The 26750-nt window shown below is 40.3% G+C and overlaps 1 protein-coding gene across 1 annotated transcript in view; it reads right to left on the bottom strand.

Moving 5' to 3' along the window:
* The window catches only part of LOC117326381 (unhealthy ribosome biogenesis protein 2 homolog), a 66687-nt gene that overhangs the window by 22299 nt on the left and 17638 nt on the right, over positions 1-26750 (bottom strand). The window contains exons 6-18 of the mRNA XM_033883115.1: positions 25217-25340; positions 24928-25019; positions 22197-22439; positions 20144-20252; positions 18084-18235; positions 15211-15374; positions 14245-14423; positions 12140-12379; positions 9957-10103; positions 8221-8378; positions 5474-5605; positions 4393-4485; positions 2871-2985 (exon numbers count right to left, since the gene is read on the bottom strand). Coding sequence (XP_033739006.1) covers positions 2871-2985; positions 4393-4485; positions 5474-5605; positions 8221-8378; positions 9957-10103; positions 12140-12379; positions 14245-14423; positions 15211-15374; positions 18084-18235; positions 20144-20252; positions 22197-22439; positions 24928-25019; positions 25217-25340 — 1948 coding nt within the window. The remainder of the gene's footprint in view (positions 1-2870; positions 2986-4392; positions 4486-5473; positions 5606-8220; positions 8379-9956; positions 10104-12139; positions 12380-14244; positions 14424-15210; positions 15375-18083; positions 18236-20143; positions 20253-22196; positions 22440-24927; positions 25020-25216; positions 25341-26750) is intronic.

A 26750-nucleotide genomic window follows, 5' to 3' on the forward strand; every position in this document is an offset into this window, starting at 1 on the left:
GTGGAGGTCGTGGGTCATATGTCTAGAGTGTGGAGGTTGTGGGACTGAATCCCAGCCTGGTCATCTGTCTAGAGTGTGGAGGTCATGGGTCATCTATCTAGAGTGTGGAGGTTGTGGGTCATCTGTCTAGAGTGTGGAGGTCGTGGGTCATCTGTCTAGAGTGTGGAGGTCGTGGGACTGAATCCCAGCCTGGTCATCTGTCTAGAGTGTGGAGGTCGTGGGTCATATGTCTAGAGTGTGGAGGTCGTGGGTCATATGTCTAGAGTGTGGAGGTCGCGGGACTGAATCCCAGCCTGGTCATCTGTCTAGAGTGTGGAGGTCGTGGGTCATCTGTCTAGAGTGTGGAGGTCGTGGGTCATCCGTCTAGAGTGTGGAGGTCATGGGTCATCCGTCTAAAGTGTGGAGGTCGTGGGTCATCTGTCTAGAGTGTGGAGGTCATAGGACTGAATCCCAGCCTGGTCATCTGTCTAGAGTGTGGAGGTCGTGGGTCATCTGTCTAGAGTGTGGAGGTCGTGGGTCATCTGTCTAGAGTGTGGAGGTCGTGGGTCATCTGTCTAGAGTGTGGAGGTCGTGGGTCATATGTCTAGAGTGTGGAGGTCGTGGGTCATCCGTCTAGAGTGTGGAAGTTGTGGGACGGAATCCCAGCCTGGTCATCCGTCTAGAGTGTGGAGGTCGTGGGTCATCTGTCTAGAGTGTGGAGGTTGTGGGTCATCTGTCTAGAGTGTGGAGGTCGTGGGTCATCTGTCTAGAGTGTGGAGGTCGTGGGTCATCTGTCTAGAGTGTGGAGGTCGTGGGTCATCTGTCTAGAGTGTGGAGGTTGTGGGTCATCTGTCTAGAGTGTGGAGGTCGTGGGTCATCCGTCTAGAGTGTGGAGGTCGTGGGTCATCCGTCTAGAGTGTGGAGGTCGTGGGTCATCCGTCTAGAGTGTGGAGGTCGTGGGTCATATGTCTAGAGTGTGGAGGTCGTGGGTCATATGTCTAGAGTGTGGAGGTTGTGGGACTGAATCCCAGCCTGGTCATCTGTCTAGAGTGTGGAGGTCATGGGTCATCTGTCTAGAGTGTGGAGGTCGTGGGTCATCTGTCTAGAGTGTGGAGGTCGTGGGTCATCTGTCTAGAGTGTGGAGGTCGTGGGACTGAATCCCAGCCTGGTCATCTGTCTAGAGTGTGGAGGTCGTGGGTCATATGTCTAGAGTGTGGAGGTCGTGGGTCATATGTCTAGAGTGTGGAGGTCGCGGGACTGAATCCCAGCCTGGTCATCTGTCTAGAGTGTGGAGGTCGTGGGTCATCTGTCTAGAGTGTGGAGGTCGTGGGTCATCCGTCTAGAGTGTGGAGGTCATAGGACTGAATCCCAGCCTGGTCATCTGTCTAGAGTGTGGAGGTCGTGGGTCATCTGTCTAGAGTGTGGAGGTCGTGGGTCATCTGTCTAGAGTGTGGAGGTCGTGGGTCATCTGTCTAGAGTGTGGAGGTCGTGGGTCATATGTCTAGAGTGTGGAGGTCGTGGGTCATCCGTCTAGAGTGTGGAGGTTGTGGGACGGAATCCCAGCCTGGTCATCCGTCTAGAGTGTGGAGGTCGTGGGTCATCTGTCTAGAGTGTGGAGGTCGTGGGTCATCTGTCTAGAGTGTGGAGGTCGTGGGTCATCTGTCTAGAGTGTGGAGGTCGTGGGTCATCTGTCTAGAGTGTGGAGGTTGTGGGTCATCTGTCTAGAGTGTGGAGGTCGTGGGTCATCCGTCTAGAGTGTGGAGGTCGTGGGTCATCCGTCTAGAGTGTGGAGGTCGTGGGTCATCCGTCTAGAGTGTGGAGGTCGTGGGTCATCTGTCTAGAGTGTGGAGGTTGTGGGACGGAATCCCAACCTGGTCATCCGTCTAGAGTGTGGAGGTCGTGGGTCATCCGTCTAGAGCGTGGAGGTCTAGGACGGAATCCCAGCCTGGTCATCTGTCTAGAGTGTGGAGGTCGTGGGTCATCCGTCTAGAGTGTGGAGGTCGTGGGTCATCTGTCTAGAGTGTGGAGGTTGTGGGACGGAATCCCAGCCTGGTCATCCGTCTAGAGTGTGGAGGTCGTGGGTCATCTGTCTAGAGTGTGGAGGTCTAGGACGGAATCCCAGCCTGGTCATCTGTCTAGAGTGTGGAGGTCGTGGGTCATCCGTCTAGAGTGTGGAGGTCGTGGGTCATCTGTCTAGAGTGTGGAGGTTGTGGGACGGAATCCCAGCCTGGTCATCCGTCTAGAGTGAGGAGGTCGTGGGTCATCTGTCTAGAGTGTGGAGGTCGTGGGACTGAACCCCAACCTGGTCATCCGTCTAGAGTGAGGAGGTCGTGGGTCATCTGTCTAGAGTGTGGAGGTCGTGGGTCATCCGTCTAGAGTGTGGAGGTCGTGGGTCATCCGTCTAGAGTGTGGAGGTCGTGGGTCATCTGTCTAGAGTGTGGAGGTCGTGGGTCTGAATCCCAGCCTGGTCATCTGTCTAGAGTGTGGAGGTCGTGGGTCATCTTTCTAGAGTGTGGAGGTCGTGGGTCATATGTCTACAGAGTGGAGGTCGTGGGTCATATGTCTACAGAGTAGAGGTCGTGGGTCATATGTCTACAGAGTGGAGGTCGTGGGTCATCCGTCTAGAGTGTGGAGGTCGTGGGTCATCTGTCTAGAGTGTGGAGGTCGTGGGACTGAATCCCAACCTGGTCAGACATTGTAGTTAGGTGCATACATTGTACATGTTCAAAACAACTTCATCTCTACTGGGCGAGACTGTGATCATATGTTAAACAATAACTTTGATTTTACCATTTTTATACGGTCTGTTATATCTATGTACGTATACTGTACCAGGAAAGATAATCCTGCCTTGAGTACTATGTACAGGGACGATTATACAATACTCTTACCTGTATCATCCTGCCTAGAGAGGATACGGCTGCTGGCGACACCTCAACATCACTATCACTACTCAGAAGGCTGCTAACAGTTGTCGTAATTCTCTGTAGAAACTCTAGCTTCTTGCTACAAAAGTTTACCATAGAACAGTGAAAGATGTATTAAATACATTTTGTATTTTAAAAGATCAAAACAAAATTCACCAAACAGAGCAGTAGACCCTTAAAATAAGATTTGACTTTTGAGATTGAAGATAAATGTCTATTTGACCTGTTTCACTATTATGACTTCTGAAATTGTTAAAAGTAAAGAGTCAACTTGATACCCTGTCTAACGCAGGTGTACATTATGTTTTTTATGTGTCACCAATTATGTCCTTACCTGTCCATATCCTGCATCCACACCTGTATCCTTACAGAACCTGTCCACACCTGTATCCTTACCTGTCCATATCCTGTGTCCACATCTGTATCCTTACCTGTCCATATCCTGTGTCCACACCTGTATCCTTACCTGTCCATATCCTGTGTCCACACCTGTATCCTTACCTGTCCATATCCTGTGTCCACACCTGTATCATTACCTGTCCATATCCTGTGTCCACACTAGTATCCTTACCTGTCCATATCCTGTGTCCACACTAGTATCCTTACCTGTCCATATCCTGTGTCCACACCTGTACCCTTACCTGTCCATATCCTGTGTCCACACCTGTATCCTTACCTGTCCACACCTGTACCCTTACCTGTCCATATCCTGTGTCCACACCTGTATCCTTACCTGTCCATATCCTGTGTCCACACCTGTACCCTTACCTGTCCATATCCTGTGTCCACACCTGTATCCTTACCTGTCCATATCCTGTGTCCACACCTGTATCCTTACCTGTCCATATCCTGTGTCCACACCTGTATCCTTACCTGTCTATATCCTGTGTCCACACCTGTACCCTTACCTGTCCATATCCTGTGTCCACACCTGTATCCTTACCTGTCCATATCCTGTGTCCACACCTGTACCCTTACCTGTCTATATCCTGTGTCCACACCTGTATCCTTACCTGTCCATATCCTGTGTCCACACCTGTACCCTTACCTAGCCTGTCCATATCCTGAGTCCACACCTGTACCCTTACCTGTCTATATCCTACCCTTACCTGTCCATATCCTGTGTCCACACCTGTATCCTTACCTGTCTATATCCTGTGTCCACACCTGTACCCTTACCTGTCCATATCCTGTGTCCACACCTGTACCCTAAGCTTACCTGTCCATATCCTGTGTCCACACCTGTACCCTTACCTGTCCATATCCTGTGTCCACACCTGTACCCTTACCTGTCCATATCCTGTGTCCACACCTGTACCCTTACCTGTCCATATCCTGTGTCCACACCTGTATCCTTACCTGTCCATATCCTGTGTCCACACTAGTATCCTTACCTGTCCACACCTGTATCCTTACCTGTCCATATCCTGTGTCCACACCTGTACCCTTACCTGTCCATATCCTGTGTCCACACCTGTACCCTTACCTGTCCATATCCTGTGTCCACACCTGGTCAGAGTCCCCTAGATCTCCCAACACTGACTGAACTACTGACAAAAAGCTCTTTTTCTTTTTACCACTGAAACATAAATACATTATGTTAAATTAATAGACATTTGATTTGAGTGCCAGATTTTACATCTGGAGATGTCTTTTGCTGGCCATCTGCTGGAGTTACCAATTTACTACTAAATATTCCTTAAGTGAATAATATTACACAAGTTATGTATTATACCATAATTTCTTAATTCTTATAGACCTGAGGAAATTCCTCTGGATAGGAGAGGGGTTCTTATAAACACGAGGAGATTCCTCTGGATAGGGAAGGGGTCCTTATAAACCTGAGGAAATTCCTCGAGGGGTCGTTATCAACACGAGGAAATTCCTCTGGATAGGAGAGGGGTCCTTATAAACCTGAGGAAATTCCTCTGGATAGGAGAGGGGTCCTTATAAACACGAGGAAATCCCTCTGGATAGGAGAGGGGTCGTTATAAACACGAGGAAATTCCTCTGGATAGGAGAGGGGTCCTTAAAAACCTGAGGAAATTCCTCTGGATAGGAGAGGGGTCGTTATAAACACGAGGAAATTCCTCTGGATAGGAGAGGGGTCCTTAAAAACACGAGGAAATTCCTCTGGATAGGAGAGGGGTCGTTATAAACACGAGGAAATTCCTCTGGATAGGAGAGGGGTCGTTATAAACCTGAGGAAATTCCTCTGGATAGGAGAGGGGTCCTTATAAACCTGAGGAAATCCCTCTGGATAGGAGAGGGGTCCTATAAACCTGCGGAAATTCCTCTGGATAGGGGAGGGGTCCTTATAAACCTGCGGAAATTCCTCTGGATAGGAGAGGGGTCGTTATAAACACGAGGAAATTCCTCTGGATAGGAGAAGGGTCCTTATAAACACGAGGAAATCCCTCTGGATAGGAGAGGGGTCCTTATAAACACGAGGAAATTCCTCTGGATAGGAGAGGGGTCCTTATAAACACGAGGAAATTCCTCTGGATAGGAGAGGGGTTCTTATAAACCTGAGGAAATTCCTCTGGGTATATAGTAAATAAACTTACATCGTAGCACTAGGTTGTAATACTGTGCTCATAGACTTCCATATCATGGTCAGGATACATGACTGGATTTCTCGATTCTGCTTCAATACATATCCCTGAATGATTCTGTCAACAACGGACTTCATGCAGACTCTGGGAAAAAAAACATCTTCCTATTAGAAAAGCAAACTTTTTAAGGTTTTACATTTTATTAATTGGCTTTAAATACAAAACTGGATTGTTGACACATAATGAAGATTTATCCGCAAAAAAGTCTACATTACACCTATAAAACTTATCATTACAAACTGAAACAAACAGTGTAATAAAAATCAAATGTATTCTTTATATCAAGACAGAAACTTACTATAACAAGAGGTCTCACAGGGACTTGGCTCTTTGGACGTCACCCTACCTTTTAGTGTACAAAGTGTCTACAGAACTTTGGACGTCACCCTACCTTTTAGTTACAAAGTGTCTACAGAACTTTGGACGTCACCCTACCTTTTAGTTACAAAGTGTCTACAGAACTTTGGACGTCACCCTACCTTTTAGTGTACAAAGTGTCTACAGAACTTTGGACGTCACCCTACCTTTTAGTGTACAAAGTGTCTACAGAACTTTGGACGTCACCCTACCTTTTAGTTACAAAGTGTCTACAGAACTTTGGACGTCACCCTACCTTTTAGTTACAAAGTGTCTACAGAACTTTGGAGGTCACCCTGCCTTTTAGTTACACAGTGTCTACAGAACTTTGGACGTCACCCTACCTTTTAGTGTACACGGTGTCTACAGAACTTTGGACGTCACCCTACCTTTTAGTGTACACGGTGTCTACAGAACTTTGGACGTCACCCTACCTTTTAGTTACAAAGTGTCTACAGAACTTTGGACGTCACCCTACCTTTTAGTGTACACGGTGTCTACAGAACTTTGGACGTCACCCTACCTTTTAGTTTACAAAGTGTCTACAGAACTTTGGACGTCACCCTACCTTTTAGTGTACAAAGTGTCTACAGAACTTTGGACGTCACCCTACCTTTTAGTTACACAGTGTCTACAGAACTTTGGACGTCACCCTACCTTTGAGTGTACAAAGTGTCTACAGAACTTTGGACGTCACCCTACCTTTTAGTTTACAAAGTGTCTACAGAACTTTGGACGTCACCCTACCTTTTAGTTTACAAAGTGTCTACAGAACTTTGGACGTCACCCTACCTTTTAGTGTACAAAGTGTCTACAGAACTTTGGACGTCACCCTACCTTTTAGTTACACAGTGTCTACAGAACTTTGGACGTCACCCTACCTTTGAGTGTACAAAGTGTCTACAGAACTTTGGACGTCACCCTACCTTTTAGTTACAGAGTGTCTACAGAACTTTGGACGTCACCCTACCTTTTAGTTACATAGTGTCTACAGAACTTTGGACATCACCCTACCTTTTAGTTACAAAGTGTCTACAGAACTTTGGACGTCACCCTACCTTTTAGTGTACAAAGTGTCTACAGAACTTTGGACGTCACCCTACCTTTTAGTTACAGAGTGTCTACAGAACTTTGGACGTCACCCTACCTTTTAGTTACATAGTGTCTACAGAACTTTGGACATCACCCTACCTTTTAGTTACAAAGTGTCTACAGAACTTTGGACGTCACCCTACCTTTTAGTGTACAAAGTGTCTACAGAACTTTGGACGTCACCCTACCTTTTAGTTACACAGTGTCTACAGAACTTTGGACGCCACCCTACCTTTTAGTTACACAGTGTCTACAGAACTTTGGACGTCACCCTACCTTTTAGTGTACAAAGTGTCTACAGAACTTTGGACGTCACCCTACCTTTTAGTTACACAGTGTCTACAGAACTTTGGACGCCACCCTACCTTTTAGTTACAAAGTGTCTACAGAACTTTGGACGTCACCCTACCTTTTAGAGTATAAAGTGTCTACAGAACTTTGGACGTCACCCTACCTTTTAGTGTACAAAGTGTCTACAGAACTTTGGACGTCACCCTACCTTTTAGTGTACACGGTGTCTACAGAACTTTGGACGTCAACCTACCTTTTAGTGTACACGGTGTCTACAGAACTTTGGACGTCAACCTACCTTTTAGTGTACAAAGTGTCTACAGAACTTTGGACGTCACCCTACCTTTTAGTGTACAAAGTGTCTACAGAACTTTGGACGTCACCCTACCTTTTAGTTTACAAAGTGTCTACAGAACTTTGGACGTCACCCTACCTTTTAGTTACATAGTGTCTACAGAACTTTGGACGTCACCCTACCTTTTAGTTACACAGTGTCTACAGAACTTTGGACGTCACCCTACCTTTTAGTTACACAGTGTCTACAGAACTTTGGACGTCACCCTACCTTTTAGTGTACAAAGTGTCTACAGAACTTTGGACGTCACCCTACCTTTTAGTTACACAGTGTCTACAGAACTTTGGACGTCACCCTACCTTTTAGTTACACAGTGTCTACAGAACTTTGGACGTCACCCTACCTTTTAGTTACACATGTACAGAACTTTGGACGTCACCCTACCTTTTAGTGTACAAAGTGTCTACAGAACTTTGGACGTCACCCTACCTTTTAGTGTACAAAGTGTCTACAGAACTTTGGACGTCACCCTACCTTTTAGTTACACATGTACAGAACTTTGGACGTCACCCTACCTTTTAGTGTACAAAGTGTCTACAGAACTTTGGACGTCACCCTACCTTTTAGTTACAGAGTGGCTACAGAACTTTGGACGTCACCCTACCTTTGACATGATACATTATCTGCCAGATACTGCTGTACTATAAAATCAGCGATAATCTTCACATGTCGGTCTTCTAAACACTGAGAAACGAGGGGTAGTGTTGTCTCCAGCAAGCTCCATTTAGCTGTATTGTAATTCCGCTCCGTAACACTGAATACCTGTACAAAAAGTATTTTGAATGTTTACAAAAGAATTAATTTTGGCTGCATTTGTTTATTATTACTCTTCAAAATAAAGAAGAAAAGGAAAATGACCTTTGCAGTTGGGAAGGGGGAGAGGATTTTTGTGATAACTAAAGCCGACAGTGGAGAATGGGATTAGCATTTTTATGTTGACGAAAGTCGACAGTGGAGAATGGGATTAGCATTTTTATGTTGACGAAAGTCGACAGTGGAGAATGGGATTAGCATTTTTATGTTGACTAAAGTCGACAGTGGAGAATGGGATTAGCATTTTTATGTTGACTAAAGTCGACAGTGGAGAAGGGGATTAGCATTTTTATGTTGACTAAAGTCGACAGTGGAGAAGGGGATTTTCATTTTTATGTTGACGAAAGTCGACAGTGGAGAATGGGATTAGCATTTTTATGTTGACTAAAGTCGACAGTGGAGAATGGGATTAGCATTTTTATGTTGACTAAAGTCGACAGTGGAGAAGGGGATTAGCATTTTTATGTTGACTAAAGTCGACAGTGGAGAAGGGGATTTTCATTTTTATGTTGACGAAAGTCGACAGTGGAGAATGGGATTAGCATTTTTATGTTGACTAAAGTCGACAGTGGAGAAGGGGATTAGCATTTTTATGTTGACTAAAGTCGACAGTGGAGAATGGGATTAGCATTTTTATGTTGACTAAAGTCGACAGTGGAGAAGGGGATTAGCATTTTTATGTTGACTAAAGTCGACAGTGGAGAAGGGGATTTTCATTTTTATGTTGACGAAAGTCGACAGTGGAGAATGGGATTAGCATTTTTATGTTGACTAAAGTCGACAGTGGAGAAGGGGATTAGCATTTTTATGTGGACGAAAGTCGACAGTGGAGAAGGGGAGAGCATATTTATGTCGACAACGTTATGGAAAGAGTTAACACTGATCATCCATGAGTAGTTCTCTTTACACAATCTTACCGTTCCATCCCAGTCATTACTCGACGTACACAATCTTACCGTTCCATCCCAGTCATTACTCGACGTACACAATCTTACCGTTCCATCCCAGTCATTACTCGACGTACACAATCTTACCGTTCCATCCCAGTCATTACTTGGCGTACACAATCTTACCGTTCCATCCCAGTCATTACTTGGCGTACACAATCTTACCGTTCCATCCCAGTCATTACTCGACGTACACAATCTTACCGTTCCATCCCAGTCATTACTTGACGTACACAATCTTACCGTTCCATCCCAGTCATTACTCGACGTACACAATCTTACCGTTCCATCCCAGTCATTACTTGGCGTACACAATCTTACCGTTCCATCCCAGTCATTACTCGACGTACACAATCTTACCGTTCCATCCCAGTCATTACTCGACGTACACAATCTTACCGTTCCATCCCAGTCATTACTCGACGTACACAATCTTACCGTTCCATCACGTACACAATCTTACCGTTCCATCCCAGTCATTACTTGACGTACACAATCTTACCTTTCCATCCCAGTCATTACTTGACGTACACAATCTTACCGTTCCATCCCAGTCATTACTCGACGTACACAATCTTACCGTTCCATCCCAGTCATTACTCGACGTGTTATCAGTCGACCCCAGGAACAGTCTATCTAGTACTCTGGTCAGCTGAGGCAAAACATTGGTTGATGAAGGTGTAACTGACAATAACGTCAGCCTCAGTACCTGGTGAGTCAGCAGATCCTGTAACAACATAATAATTAGATATAATCACACAATATCATACAACTGTCTTAATCACACAATATCATACAACTGTCTTAATCACACAATTCCATACAACTGTCTTAATCACACAATTCCATACAACTGTCTAAATCGTACAATTCTATACAACTGTCTTAATCACACAATTCTATACAACTGTCTTAATCACACAATATCATACAACTGTCTTAATCACACAATTCCATACAACTGTCTTAATCACACAATATCATACAACTGTCTTAATCACACAATTCTATACAACTGTCTTAATCACACAATATCATACAACTGTCTTAATCACACAATTCCATACAACTGTCTTAATCACACAATTCTATACAACTGTCTTAATCACACAATTCTATACAACTGTCTTAATCACACAATTCTATACAACTGTCTTAATCACACGATTCCATACAACTGTCTTAATCACACAATATCATACAACTGTCTTAATCACACAATTCTATACAACTGTCTTAATCACACAATTCTATACAACTGTCTTAATCACACAATATCATACAACTGTCTTAATCACACAATTCTATACAACTGTCTTAATCACACAATTCTATACAACTGTCTTAATCACACAATTCCATACAACTGTCTAAATCACACCATTCCATACAACTGTCTTAATCACACAATATCATACAACTGTCTTAATCACACAATTCTATACAACTGGTTGGCCCGTTGTCAGTATAATGTGACCGGGTGGGGTGTGCTCCTAGGTGTCTTCGGCAGTATGCTTCAGTGAGATAGCACTTTAAATCGGCAAAAGTTCCGGCCTATCACAAGGAGACTTAACACGAACATATCGCAGCCTCCCAAAACACACATACACACTCACCACACGCATACATGTCGCACGCACGGGAGGACGTCCTTATATGACCTTAGCTGTTAATAGGACGTTAAATAAAATAAACCAAACCAAACCAAACTATACAACTGTCTTAATCACACAATTCTATACAACTGTCTTAATCACACAATATCATACAACTGTCTTAATCACACAATTCCATACAACTGTCTAAATCACACAATTCCAAACAACTGTCTTAATCACACAATATCATACAACTGTCTTAATCACACAATTCTATACAACTGTCTTAATCACACAATTCCATACAACTGTCTTAATCACACAATTCCAAACAACTGTCTTAATCACACAATTCCATACAACTGTCTTAATCACACAATTCCAAACAACTGTCTAAATCCCACAATTCCATACAACTGTCTTAATCACACAATTCCAAACAACTGTCTAAATCCCACAATTCCATACAACTGTCTTAATCACACAATTCTATACAACTGTCTTAATCACACAATATCATACAACTGTCTTAATCACACAATTCCATACAACTGTCTTAATCACACAATTCCAAACAACTGTCTAAATCCCACAATTCCATACAACTGTCTTAATCACACAATTCCAAACAACTGTCTTAATCACACAATTCCATACAACTGTCTTAATCACACAATTCCAAACAACTGGTTTGATTTCAGTTATTCTTTGCCAGTTTTGTTTTCACTCTTTCTGTCACCATTGATATCCGTAACTTAATTTACCCCAAACTTTGGACTCGTGAACCTTTATCTATAAGAATATAATTATTTCAATCTTAATGAGATATCTATGACAGATGTACAGGAATAACTCATTATTTACATGTCACTCCTCAGACACATATCACGATATAAAATGATCACAAAACTCAGTGAGATCGATGATCTCCTCAGACACATAGCACGATATAAAATGATTATAAAACTCAGTGAGAACGACGATCTCCTCAAAACACATATCACGATATAAAATGATCACAAAACTCAGTGAGATCGACGATCTCCTCAGACACATATCACAATATAAAATGATTATCAAACTCAGTGAGATCGACGATCTCCTCAGACACATATCACAATATAAAATGATTATCAAACTCAGTGAGATCGACAACACATCTTACCCAGCAGTACTTCACACTCTTGTGTTTTGACTTGTCAACAGCCTTCTGCAGCTTTGCCCAATTATCAGCTGACCAGTAGGTATGAAGAATGACCGGACTGACCGTGTTCTCCTCAGCCAGGTTGGTCAGTTGTAAACCTGGCAGTTTTTGTTTGTAGTGTCCCATCAGCATGCGAAGTTCTCCCCATACGTTACACAAGAGGAGAGTCCCAAGGGGTACAGCCGAGGACCGTAAAAATACCTATAACATTTAACATGAAACAAAGGGTTCAGCCGAGGTCCATAAAAATACCTAAAAAATTTAACATGAAACACATTGTACAGTGAGGACCGTAAGAATACTTACAAATTTAACATGAAACAAAGGGGTTTAACAGAGGACCGTAAAAATACCTAAAATTTAACGTGAAACAAAGGGTTCAGCCGAGGACCGTAAAAATACCTAAAAATGTAACATGACATACATTGTACAGTGAGGACTGTAAAAATACCTACAAATTTAACATGAAACAAAGGGTACAGCCGAGGACTGTTCAATATTTAACAGAGGACCGTAAAAATACCTAAAAAATTAACATGACACACAGGATCAGTTTCCCCAGGGGTAAGGTAGATTGACATCTGTAAAAATACATCAATTATACAGGACAGAACGCGAGAGTTAGGATGGTTACTATAAATATACAACACGCCATAAAGAATTAGCATAATCAGACACAGGGATTTCAACATTAGAAATATTGACTCGTTTTCAATCTATGATAACATATGCATTTAAATCCATTCTCTATCAATTTGTCTAAAATCCTGCTTATTTTAAGGTTTTTTTTTAGTCTAGTTTATAGTTTACACAGAAGTGTTGTCCAGTACAGAAGGTTTTTAGTCTAATTTATAGTTTACACAGAAGTGTTGTCCAGTACAGAAGGTTTTCAGTCTAGTTTATAGTTTACACAGAAGTGTTGTCCAGTACAGAAGGTTTTTAGTCTAATTTATAGTTTACACAGAAGTGTTGTCCAGTATAGAAGGTTTTTAGTCTAGTTTATAGTTTACACAGAAGTGTTGTCCAGTACAGAAGGTTTTTAGTCTAGTTTATAGTTTACACAGAAGTGTTGTCCAGTACAGAAGGTTTTAGTCTAATTTATAGTTTACACAGAAGTGTTGTCCAGTACAGAAGGTTTTTAGTCTAGTTTATAGTTTACACAGAAGTGTTGTCCAGTACAGAAGGTTTTTAGTCTAGTTTATAGTTTACACAGAAGTGTTGTCCAGTATAGAAGGTTTTTAGTCTAGTTTATAGTTTACACAGAAGTGTTGTCCAGTACAGAAGGTTTTTAGTCTAGTTTATAGTTTACACAGAAGTGTTGTCCAGTATAGAAGGTTTTTAGTCTAGTTTATAGCTTACACAGAAGTGTTGTCCAGTACAGAAGGTTTTCAGTCTAGTTTATAGTTTACACAAAAGTGTTGTCCAGTACAGAAGGTTTTTAGTCTGGTTTATAGTTTACACAGAAGTGTTGTCCAGTACAAGTTTTTAGTCTGGTTTATAGTTTACACAGAAGTGTTGTCCAGTACAGAAGGTTTTTAGTCTGGTTTATAGTTTACAAAGAAGTGTTGTCCAGTACAGAAGGTTTTTAGTCTAGTTTATAGTTTACACAGAAGTGTTGTCCAGTATAGAAGGTTTTTAGTCTAGTTTATAGTTTACACAGAAGTGTTGTCCAGTATAGAAGGTTTTTAGTCTAGTTTATAGTTTACACAGAAGTTTTGTCCAGTATAGAAGGTTTTAGTCTAGTTTATAGCTTACACAGAAGTGTTGTCCAGTATACAGAAGGTTTTCAGTCTAGTTTATAGTTTACACAGAAGTGTTGTCCAGTACAGAAGGTTTTTAGTCTAGTTTATAGTTTACACAAAAGTGTTGTCCAGTACAGAAGGTTTTCAGTCTAGTTTATAGTTTACACAGAAGTGTTGTCCAGTACAGAAGGTTTTTAGTCTAGTTTATAGTTTACACAAAAGTGTTGTCCAGTACAGGTTTTTAGTCTAGTTTATAGTTTACACACAAGTGTTGTCCAGTACAGGTTTTTAGTCTAGTTTATAGTTTACACAGAAGTGTCATACATCTTTCTTCTCTAAACACAAATCCAAAAGGGAAACCAGAACGTCAGTTTCCATTGTTGTCATCAGCTGGTCGACCTTGGCGGAGGTCAGATCTGTGATGGAGTAGTCTGCTATCCGTACATTCCTCAGGTAAAGTTGTACAAGGTCAGCAACACAGACCAGCTTACCTCCCCTGTCTCCTGTAGACAACACAATACACAATACACACAATACACAATACACAATTTAATAAGATTCATCAGTTTCGAGATATATTTATATATTCATCGAGTACAACTACGACAGGAAATTCAAATCTTTATCTTCGGATCACCAACACATAGTGTATATGATACATTGTGCTAATTATTTGAGATATAACACAGTTACACAATTGACGAAGGAAGACAACTTTTTGACTCGTGCCCTGACTGTGCCTCGAACTCACGATCTACAGCACCCAATCGCCTAGCCAGATACCGCTGTGCCACATCGGCATTCTTAAAAAGAACATTACAATGGCAGAGTGATATTCGGCCCGATACCCTGACATGATCATAGTGGCAGTTGTTTATTAGATGATATGAATACCTGGATCGCAATGTATTTACATACATGGATGCAAATTGTACACATATCACAAATATTCATTGAATACATCTACGACTGGAAATTCAAATATTTATCTTCGGATCACCAACACATAGTGTATATGATACATTGTGCTAATTATTTGATATATAACATAGTAACACAATTGACGAAGGAAGACAACTTTATTGCTTGTGCCCTGACCGGGCCTCGAACTCACGCTCTACGGCACCCAATCGCCTAGCCAGAAATACCCGCAGCTTATACCGCTGCGCCACAACAGCGTCAGAGTGATAGTCAATCCGATATCCTGACATGATTATTGTGGAAGTCGTCCATACGATGATATGAATACCTGGATTGCAATGTATTAACATAAATGGATGCTAATCGTACCTGACGTAGTTGTACTTGATGTATATTTGTAATTCCAATCCATATCTCCCTTACCCGAGTCGGCCATTAGCTGTGGAAGGTATTTGGTGGTGATCACCTTGAGTAAGTTGCCCCAAATGTCGACTGTTGCCCCCTGGGGGAGAGACTGCACCACCTCATTAAACCTACAATCATTAATAATCTTATGATGGGATCTCACGTAACACACAGCTCAATCCGTGATTAGTAATGACATCTTTATAATTATCAAGAAAATGTCTGATTATGCAACTACTTTTCATTTTAGTGAAATTTCACTAAAATGAAAACTGAATTAGAAATCTAACTGATGACATTACATTTGTTTGTTTAACGTCCTTTTAACAGCCAGGGTCATTTAAGGACGTGCCAGGTTTTGGAGGTGGAGGAAAGCAGGAGAACTCGGAGAAAAACCACCGGCCTACGGTCAGTACCTGGCAACTGCCCCACGTAGGTTTCGAACTCTCAACCCAGAGGTGGAGGGCTAGTGTTAAAGTGTCGGGACACCTTAACCACTCAGCCACCGCGGCCCTATCTTACATTACATACTAAGTTAAATATATAACAAGAGATCCCAGAGGGATCTTGGCGCCCACCATTGAATGTTCTTCATAGGTTCCATGTCAGATTGATCTTTTCTCTACTTTTCTCTACTTTTCTCTTCTTCTAAGTCTTACTAGTCTGTGTAAATTCAGAAGAAACCTCTAGTACTTTTCAAACAAGGGAAACCTATATATGAAATTTAAGATTTAGGCACCAAGGGGAACCTTTATATGGAATTTGAGAAAGATTCCTTCAGTACTTTCTGAGAAATAGCAATAACAAACTTCAATTGTCAAAATCCAAGATGGCTGCCTGTCGGCCATGTTGTTTTCTGATTGGTCTCAAAATGCAATATGCATAACTAGGCACTGAGGGGAACCTACATATGAAATTTGAGAATGATCCCTTCAGTACTTCCTCAGAAATAGTGATAACAAACTTCATTTGTCAAAATCAAAGATGGCTGCCTGTCGGCCATCTTGTTTTTTGATTGGTCTCAAAATGCAATATGCATAACTAGGCACCAAGGGGAACCTACATATGAAATTTGAGGAAGATCCCTTCTGTACTTTCTCAGAAATAGCGATAACAAACTTCAATGGTCAAAATCCAAGATGGCTGCCTGTCGGCCATCTTGTTTTCCGATCGGTCCCAAAATGCAATATGCATAATTAGGCACCAAGGGGAACCTACATATGAAATTTGAGAAAGATCCCTTCTGTACTTTCTCAGAAATAGCGATAACAAACTTCAATGGTCAAAATCAAAGATGGCTGCCTGTCGGCCATCTTGTTTTCTGATTGGTCCCAAAATGCAATATGCATAATAAGACACCAAGGGGAACCTACATATGAAATTTGAGAAAGATCCCTTCAGTACTTTCTCAGAAATAGCGATAACAAACTTCAATGGTCAAAATCCAAGATGGCTGCCTGTCGGCCATGTTGTTTTCCGATCGGTCCCAAAATGCAATATGCATAACTAGGCACCAAGGGGAACCTACATATGAAATTTGAGAAGCTCCCTTCTGTACTTTTTCAGAAATAGCGATAACAAACTTCAATGGTCAAAATCCAAGATGGCTGCCTGTCGGCTATCTTGTTTTCTGATTGGTCCCAAAATGCAATATGCATAATAAGACACCAAGGGGAACCTACATATGAAATTTGAGAAAGATCCCTTCAGTACTTTCTCAGAAATAGCGATAACAAACTTCAATGGTCAAAATCCAAGATGGCTGCCTGTCGGCCATCTTGTTTTCCGATCGGTCCCAAAATGCAATATGCATAACTAGGCACCAAGGGGAACCTACCTATGAAATTTGAGAAAGATCCCTTCAGTACTTTCTCAGAAATAGCGATAACAAACTTCAATTGTCAAAATCCAAGATGGCTGCCTGTCGGCCATGTTGTTTTTTGATCGGTCCCAAAATGCAATATGCATAACTAGGCACCAAGAGGAACCTACATATGAAATTTGAGAAAGATCCCTTCTGTACTTTCTCAGAAATAGCGATAACAAACTTCAATGGTCAAAATCCAAGATGGCTGCCTGTCGGCCATCTTGTTTTTCGGTCGGTCCCAACATGCAATATGCATAACTAGGCACCAAGGGGAACCTACATATGAAATTTGAGAAAGATCCCTTCTGTACTTTCTCAGAAATAGCGATAACAAACTTCAATGGTCAAAATCCAAGATGGCTGCCTGTCGGCCATCTTGTTTTCCGATCGGTCCCAAAATGCAATATGCATAACTAGGCACCAAGGGGAACCTACATATGAAATTTGAGAAAGATCCCTTCTGTACTTTCTCAGATATAGCGATAACAAACTTCAATGGTCAAAATCCAAGATGGCTGCCTGTCGGCCATCTTGTTTTCCGATCGGTCCCAAAATGCAATATGCATAACTAGGCACCAAGGGGAACCTACATATGAAATTTGAGAAAGATCCCTTCAGTACTTTCTCAGAAATAGCGATAACAAACTTCAATTGTCAAAATCCAAGATGGCTGCCTGTCGGCCATGTTGTTTTTTGATCGGTCCCAAAATGCAATATGCATAACTAGGCACCAAGGGGAACCTACATATGAAGTTTGAGAAAGATCTCTTCAGTACTTTCTGAGGATTAGCGATAACAAGAATTGTTTACGGACGGACGGAGGGACGGACGGACGGACGGACCACGGACCACGGACGCAGGGCGATTTGAATAGCCCACCATCTGATGATGGTGGGCTAATAAATATAAATAAACTGGACAAAAATGTCCACCTGTACATATCGTAAGTCCTGTAATTACAAAAACTCACCTCTGACAGAAGAAAGTTGGAAAGCCTGGCCAGCTTGTAAGTTTAGATTGTTCCACACTCACCAAGACTTTCTCTATCCACTTTGGAACCTGTCGTAACTTGCCATAAGTGGTTATCAGTTCTGTGAGAAATTTGTCAGCCACATCACACTGCTGAAAATAAGAAATCAGACCTTTGAAAACGTTGCGATAGTAAAGTCAATGATACAACGTAAACAATGCCAGTTATAAGTCAGCCATTTTGTTTTTTGACAGGTTTCAAGACTGATGTGCAGAACACGATTATGGGGACCGAAACTATAAATAGAAGTTTGAAAAACATATCCTCCTATACTACTCAAGAAATAGTGATAAAATTCTTCCAACTGTCTTAATCCAAGATGGCTGCATTCAGCCATCTTGTTTCCCTATTATTCTCAAAATTGAACATTTATCACTGCTTATGGTTACTGATCTTAGCAGTCATCATGTTATCATGACATTTCGGATGGCTGTATACTGTAAATCACTTATATTTCGAGAGTACTTAATTTCGCGAACTCACCTCATTCGACTTATTCGCAAATACATAATTTCGCAAATTCTGAACTCAAAATGACTTTAAATTCGCGAATGACGTTAACAGGTCGGCGATATTTCCATGTGGAGAGTGAAGTGAGTTGTTTTCAATGTAAGTAAAGCTATCACGTCCGTTCATATATAGTGTTTTGTGATATGAAATTACAATCTGATACAAGTATATAATCTATTATTCTATTATAAATTTAACGGCGATGTCTCGCATGTGGGTTAATGTTGCGTCCCGTTTTGTTGCTCATTAGTGTATTCATGTAAAAAATACATTGTTGTACATTGTTGCAACTTGTACATTCCAATGACGTCACATTGTTTACAGATCCCGCGTTGTGTCTGCACTGCCTGACACGAAGGCTTCATTCTGTGTTTTTTAGTGTTTTTGTTAGTTTTCTTACAATTCAATTGATCAGGTATGATTAAACAACCCCAATCAATATGAGGTGTGAATGTAATTTTAAGTTTAAACGGCATGTTGCGAAAAATACTTCAACTTTCACTTTGACAGTGCATTCGTGATCGGAGCTTCGATCGGCTGTCATGGCAACGACGAGGACGGTGGTTTTATCACAGTGTCGAATTTACAAACTTGTTTGTACAGCCGAAAACGTCTAACTATACCTGATGTCTTTGGAAATCGTCTGTAAATAATTATTTGAATTAATTACGATCCATTGCATTCGTTTATTAACGTTTGTTCTTTTCTATATGCCGATTTCGATACTTAAAACACTGAAGAGTTCCAATATTGGAGAATGAACATTAGCACTTGCTCTATAAATCGTTCTAGAGCACCCGACTACCCTAAATCAATAACTATGAAACAGGAAAGAGCGTGAAGGTAATTGTATGAGAACAACGAGAAGTGCTGTACATTCTTACGAAAATGACAAACATCGTCAAAATTACTTAAAAAGTAGTCAATTAATCGGCACTTCGTCAATTAAGACCAGTTTATAACGCCGTTATGTAACCATACTTGAATAAATAGAAGAATGTACAGCACTTTTTCTCGGTTTCTTAGCACGATGAATAATTGCATCATATTTGTTTGTACGACAAAATACGTTGGTCGGGTGCTCTGGCCATATTTACCGACCAAGTGTTAATGTAGTCCTTCGTGCCGGTCACGTGACCACGCGAGAACAGGAGGACCGACAAAAACATCCCGATAAAGACGTTGGACACCTAACATTAAAATCCGATCAAGAAAACAAACAGAACTGACCGGGAAATCATTCAATATTGAATTTATATGAAAACATGACGATTTTTGTTCTTTTTAATTATAAATGCAACATTAACCCACATGCGCTGTTCACCAACTAAATATTACGGTAGATTCAAAATGGACGCCACTTATTCTTGTCATTCAAATATAAATATTCGCAAGGGATTTGAATTTGTGTTGTAATCTCCTTGCGAATTAACGAAAAAAATAAATCCCACGCGAAATATAAGTGATTTACAGTACAATGTTATTAATACCTGGGCCGGATTCAGAAGACACAAGGCGAGAACTTCTGTTATCCTCGGTTCCAAGATCATGTGGTTGAGATACAACAACTGTTGGAGGCAGCTGTACACTGCAGGACATCTGTAATTAGTACCTCTTATAAATCAAAATCTTGGTCATAAAATCTTTGTTTTTCAGTTTCCAAATCTAAACTATTTGGTTTGGTTTGTTTTTGTTTAATGTCCTATTAACAGCCAGGGTCATTTAAGGATGTGCCAGGTTTTGGAGGTGGAGGAAAGCCGGAGTACCTGGAGAAAAACCACCGGCCTACGGTCAGTACCTGGCAACTGCCCCACGTAGGTTTCGAACTCGCAACCCAGTGGTGGAGGGCTAGTGATAAAGTGTCGGGACACCTCAACCACTCAGCCACCACGGCCCCGCCTTTCCAAAACTATATCAGCATAACATAACTAGAACTGTCGCCAGGATGGCTGACTATTACCCCCGCAATCTGCACGAGTCAATGGTGAATTGAAACTGTTAATAAGAGGCTAACTAAGATAACCCAGTAAAATAGTGACCAGTTGCCATAGCAACCATAATTTTGAAAAAAAAAAAAAAAAAGTGGCATGCACATCTACACATGGTCCTCTATATTTGTGTGAAGTTTCATTGAAATCGGCCCTTCGGTTTAGGAGGAGTTGTCGTTGTCCGGACAAACTTAAAAGTTATGGTTCTTATCAGAAAACCTTTTTATAGTGACCAGTTGCCATAGCAACCATAATTTTGAAAAAAAAAAAAAAAAGTGGCATGCACATCTACACATGGTCCTCTATATTTGTGTGAAGTTTCATTGAAATCGGCCCTTCGGTTTAGGAGGAGTTGTCGTTGTCCGGACAAACTTAAAAGTTATGGTTCTTATCAGAAAACCTTTTTATAGTGACCAGTTGCCATAGCAACCATAATTTTGAACAAAAATAAAGCGGCATGCACATCTACATATGATCATTAATATTCGTGTGAAGTTTCATCGGAATTGGCCCATCCGTTTAGGAGGAGTTGTCCGGACAAAATGCGTCTACAGACAGACAGACGGACGGAGGGACGGACGGATGGACAACCTGATTCCAGTATACCCCACTAACTTCGTTGCGGGGGTATAATTATATAGTAACAAAACATGTTGCCAATTTTAAATCCATCTTTTTTTAAAACACTTCTGAAGTAAAATGTTGTGCCAACCTTGTCTGAATGAGTTTGTATATAACAGTCACTAGTTGGAGAAACCTTCAAGGTCCCTGGCACTTCTGGTTACCCTCATACTGGACCCTCATACTGGGAGTCGATAACAAGAAACCAGACGATTCAACACCATAATAAAAATTATAACATTGAACATTTCTAAAATACAACAATTTACAAATATAAGTCATAGATAAATTGTATATTAATAATCACTCCAGTTGGCCTGGATGGAAGTGAACAAAGGCATCAACGAAAGAGGAAGCCCCAGTACCTTAAACACGTCTCACGATTGAATCCAATCCAGGTCACCTTGGTGAAAGAAGACAGTAATTTCTACCACAATACGCCGTGTTATTCCACTCTCAAGCCATTGTATAAATATGCCGACCGTTGGATAAATATATCTTAAATACCACTAGTGGTATATGACCATCCGGTCTTTTGATTGGTCAAGAATTCAAACTTTGACCAAGATGCAATTGTTATTGACGTCATCAATAATCGAATGACGTCACATCACATGGTCCCGGACATCACCGGTACACTTTATTTGCATACACGAAATTATACATGGCCACATTTCCCTTTGATTCAAGGTGATATTATAGTGGTAGAAACAAGTCACATGACTCGTAATTGTTGGATATGGAATTTAGTTCACACTCGTAAATTATTTTTTTAAAGTTACAAAATACACTCGCTAAAGCTCGTGTCTTTTGTAACTTTTAAAAAATAACTTACTCGTGTGAAATAAATTTCATATCCAACAACCACTCGTTATGTAACCTCGATATATATACCTTGCCACCTGCCCACCCACATATACTGAGCTGTTCTTACCTGTCGCTCCGCAGTATGACGTCCAGAACTGTCCTATAAGCCTGTAGTTGTTGACCACCGGCCGCGTTGTCGTTGGCAACATGATAAATATCTGCCTCGTGGGCCATCCTCAGTAGACCGGTTATCACCCCTAGAAGTGCGGGGTCTAATGCTTGTTCACAGGGGTCGCTGTCATCAAGCTTTACACCAATCAGGGAGCAGATGTAGAGGAACAGGCGATGGGCTGTGATATTATCCGAGTTGCTGTAGTAATAAACATACATGGGCTGTGATATTATCCGAGTTGCTGTAGTAATAAACATACATGGGCTGTGATATTATCCGAGTTGCTGTAGTAATAAACATACATGGGCTGTGATATTATCCGAGTTGCTGTAGTAATAAACATACATGGGCTGTGATATTATCTGAGTTGCTGTAGTAATAAACATACATGGGCTGTGATATTATCTGAGTTGCTGTAATAATAAACATACATGGGCTGTGATATTATCTGAGTTGCTGTAATAATAAACATACATGGGCTGTGATATTATCCGAGTTGCTGTAATAATAAACATACATGGGCTGTGATATTATCTGAGTTGCTGTAATAATAAACATACATGGGCTGTGATATTATCTGAGTTGCTGTAATAATAAACATACATGGGCTGTGATATTATCCGAGTTGCTGTAATAATAAACATACATGGGCTGTGATATTATCCGAGTTGCTGTAGTAATAAACATACAAAAAGGTAGCTGATTTCTCTGTATGTTTATACCATTACCAATGTGGTTGAGGTTTGGTTTGGTTTATTTTGTTTAATGTCCTATTAACAGCCAGGGTCATTTAAGGACGTGCCAGGTTTTGGAGGTGGAGGAATGCCGGAGTACCCGGAAAAAAACTACCGACCTACGGTCAGTACCTGGCAACCGCCCCACATAGGTTTCGAACTGGCAACCCAGAGGTGGAAGGCTAGTAATAAAGTGTTGGGACACCTTAACCACTCGACCACCGCGGCCCCGTGGTTGAGGTGATGTGGCCTTTGGCTGATGAAGGGAACCAGATACTTTCATGTTTCATTGTGATATCTATAACATATCAAAAGTCAGGGCCAGGACAAGAATGCATTAGAAAACGGAAGAACTAGTATTAATATGGGGATAATACGCGATACATGCATGAGGTTAAAATATTTGGGTTTTGAGAGGCTGGGGTATGTCTGTGTTTTGAGAGGCTGTGGTATGTCTGTGTTTTGGGAGGCTGGGGTATGTCTGTGTTTTGAGAGGCTGGGGTATGTCTGTGTTTTGAGAGGCTGGGGTATGTCTGTGTTTTGAGAGGCTGGGGTATGTCTGTGTTTTGGGAGGCTGGGGTATGTCTGTGGTTTTGGAGGCTGTGGTATGTCTGTGTTTTGGGAGGCTGGGGTATGTCTGTGTTTTGAGAGGCTGCGGTTTGTTTGTATTTTGAGAGGCTGGGGTATGTCCCACGTTTATTATAACATGTCTCCCTCTCTGTAAAAGAGAACCATCTATAGATGGTTGTAGGTAATTACTGCTATAAATAGCCCAATCTGTACTCAATCTTAAACCTATTTACTGAACCTCTCCGATACATGCTTAACAAAATGAAGATTCTTTATATTATCTAGATTGGAATGTACAATTTTTAATTGCTCTTGGAAAGTTGATCTGATTTAAGCATGAACTAATTTCAATTTCTAATATCAACTATTCAAAGTGTGTCAAAGTATATCTATACAGTAAAACATGTTTAGTACGAACACACTTATAGCGATTTTATGGATATTGCGAACTGATCCCCATTCCCCAGCTATTCTCCCTCTTACATCAATGTAATTCTATAATTATATCACGAATTTCACATAGCGAAATATTGTCTATAACAAACCAATTTAGCGGTCCTGTCGGCTGAAATTCCATGTTATTTTAACACTATAGTACGAACCCATCTTCCAAGATGGAAATTCATGCCCTCGTGATCATGACCATGTCACCAAGAAGCGCCCGATGGCAATATCAGGATATATATTTGTACGCCTATTGAATCGGTGAGTTGTGTTTTCAATGACTTCTGAATAAAGTGAGTTGTTTTATCGATGTTTATGTCGAGTTGTTAATCCATTCTTAGATGTCTAATTAGTGTGTACACAGTACATGTATGTTTCGCAATGGCTTTATCATCAAGCGACTGAGAGCTAATGAAAACGAGACTTCCGGGGTAAAGGTCACCGCGACTGATTTCATCAGTAATTCTACGGAGATGACTGATGCAGATGTTGTAAAAGACGTTATGAACATTCGGACGAGGACGAGGAGAAAATACAGACAGATGCGGAAGATTCTGTAATCAGTGGTGCTACGGCGAGTGGTTATTTACACGAGATAAGCTGTTTTCTGGAGTTTCAAAATGATATGTCAGATGCTTTTAGTACTTTGTACACACTTGCCTCACGCGAAAAGTTTTGACAGAAAGTTATAACTGACTTAAAATAATTGCATCGCTTTTAATTTTTAATTCCTTGTATTTTTATTTTAATATTTTCATACAGCAAAGTTTTTAGGAAAAAAAACAAAAAAATTCGTAATACGCGTATACGTTATACGAACTATCAATATAACGAACTGATTCAGTCGGTCCCCTGAGAATTCGTTATAACTATGTTTTACTGTACTATAAACTCCATATAGTGTATAGAAGTAGGGTATATTTATATAAAATACTTACCATTTGTGGTGAATAAAACCGTTGAAGAAGTAAGGGAGATAATCCAGTGTAAACAACTTCATACTCCTGTCAGATGTTAGTTTAAGCGAATACTATAAACAAAAATCAGGAAAAGATTATTTTAAAGGCATCCACTATAAATCATATTTTGACATCACATAAAACATCTATAGATATACACTTATATCTTTATAAAGAATAAAAATGTGTAACCTGTGACATACTTATTAAACAAGGCATTGACAATATGTCTACACTTACATCACAAGATACATAGATAAGTCCTTACCTTGCCGTCGAGTATGCTGGATATTGTGCTGAAGAGGTTTTCAATGGTTTTGAGATAAAAGGCCATGGACTCGCCTTCCCCACATACAGTACTGAGATACATAGTGAAGCTCACCTGGTGGTCCCTGTTAATAGTAAATAAGTACTTCATACATATATATCACAATACTTCATAGATATCTATTACAATACATCATAAATATCTATTACAATACATCATAAATATCTATTACAATACATCATAAATATCTATCACAATACATCATAAATATCTATCACAATAAGTCATAAATATCTATTACAATACGTCATAAATATCTATTACAATACGTCATCAATATCTATTACAATACATCATAAATATCTATCACAATACATCATAAATATCTATCACAATACATCATAAATATCTATCACAATACTTCATAAATATCTATTACATTACGTCATCAATATCTATTACAATACATCATAAATATCTATTACAATACGTCATAAATATCTATTACAATACGTCATCAATATCTATTACAATACATCATAAATATCTATCACAATACATCATAAATATCTATCACAATAAGTCATAAATATCTATTACAATACTTCATAAATATCTATTACAATACTTCATAGATATATATCACAATACTTCATAAATATCTATTACAATACTTCATAAATATATATTACAATACTTCATAAATATCTATTACAATACTTCATAAATATCTATCACAACACGTCATAAATATCTATTACAATACATTGTACTTAATAAATATCTATTACAATACTTCATAAATATATATTACAATACATAATAAATATATATTACAATACATCATAAATATCTATTACAATACGTCATCAATATCTATTACAATACATCATAAATATCTATTACAATACGTCATCAATATCTATTACAATACGTCATCAATATTTATTACTGTAACAATACTTCATAAATATCTATTACAATACATCATAAATATCTATCACAATACGTCATAAATATCTATTACAATACGTCATCAATATCTATCACAATACGTCATAAATATCTATCACAATACGTCATAAATATCTATCACAATACAATACTAGACAACCGTCCAGGTAAGTTATAGTTGTACATGGTAACCATCTCACTAGACAACCGTCCAGGTAAGTTATAGTTGTACATGGTAATCACCTCACTAGACAACCGTCCAGGTAAGTTATAGTTGTACATGGTAACCACCTCACTAGACAACCGTCCAGGTAAGTTATAGTTGTACATGGTAACTAGACAACCGTCCAGGTAAGTTATAGTTGTACATGGTAACTAGACAACTGTCCAGGTAAGTTATAGTTGTACATGGTAACTAGACAACTGTCCAGGTAAGTTATAGTTGTACATGGTAACCACCTCACTAGACAACCGTCCAGGTAAGTTATAGTTGTACATGGTAACCACCTCACTAGACAACTGTCCAGGTAAGTTATAGTTGTACATGGTAACCACCTCACTAAACAACTGTCCAGGTAAG

The sequence above is a fragment of the Pecten maximus genome, chromosome 4, assembly GCF_902652985.1.
Source record: "Pecten maximus chromosome 4, xPecMax1.1, whole genome shotgun sequence".
Taxonomy (NCBI): Eukaryota; Metazoa; Mollusca; class Bivalvia; order Pectinida; family Pectinidae; genus Pecten; species Pecten maximus.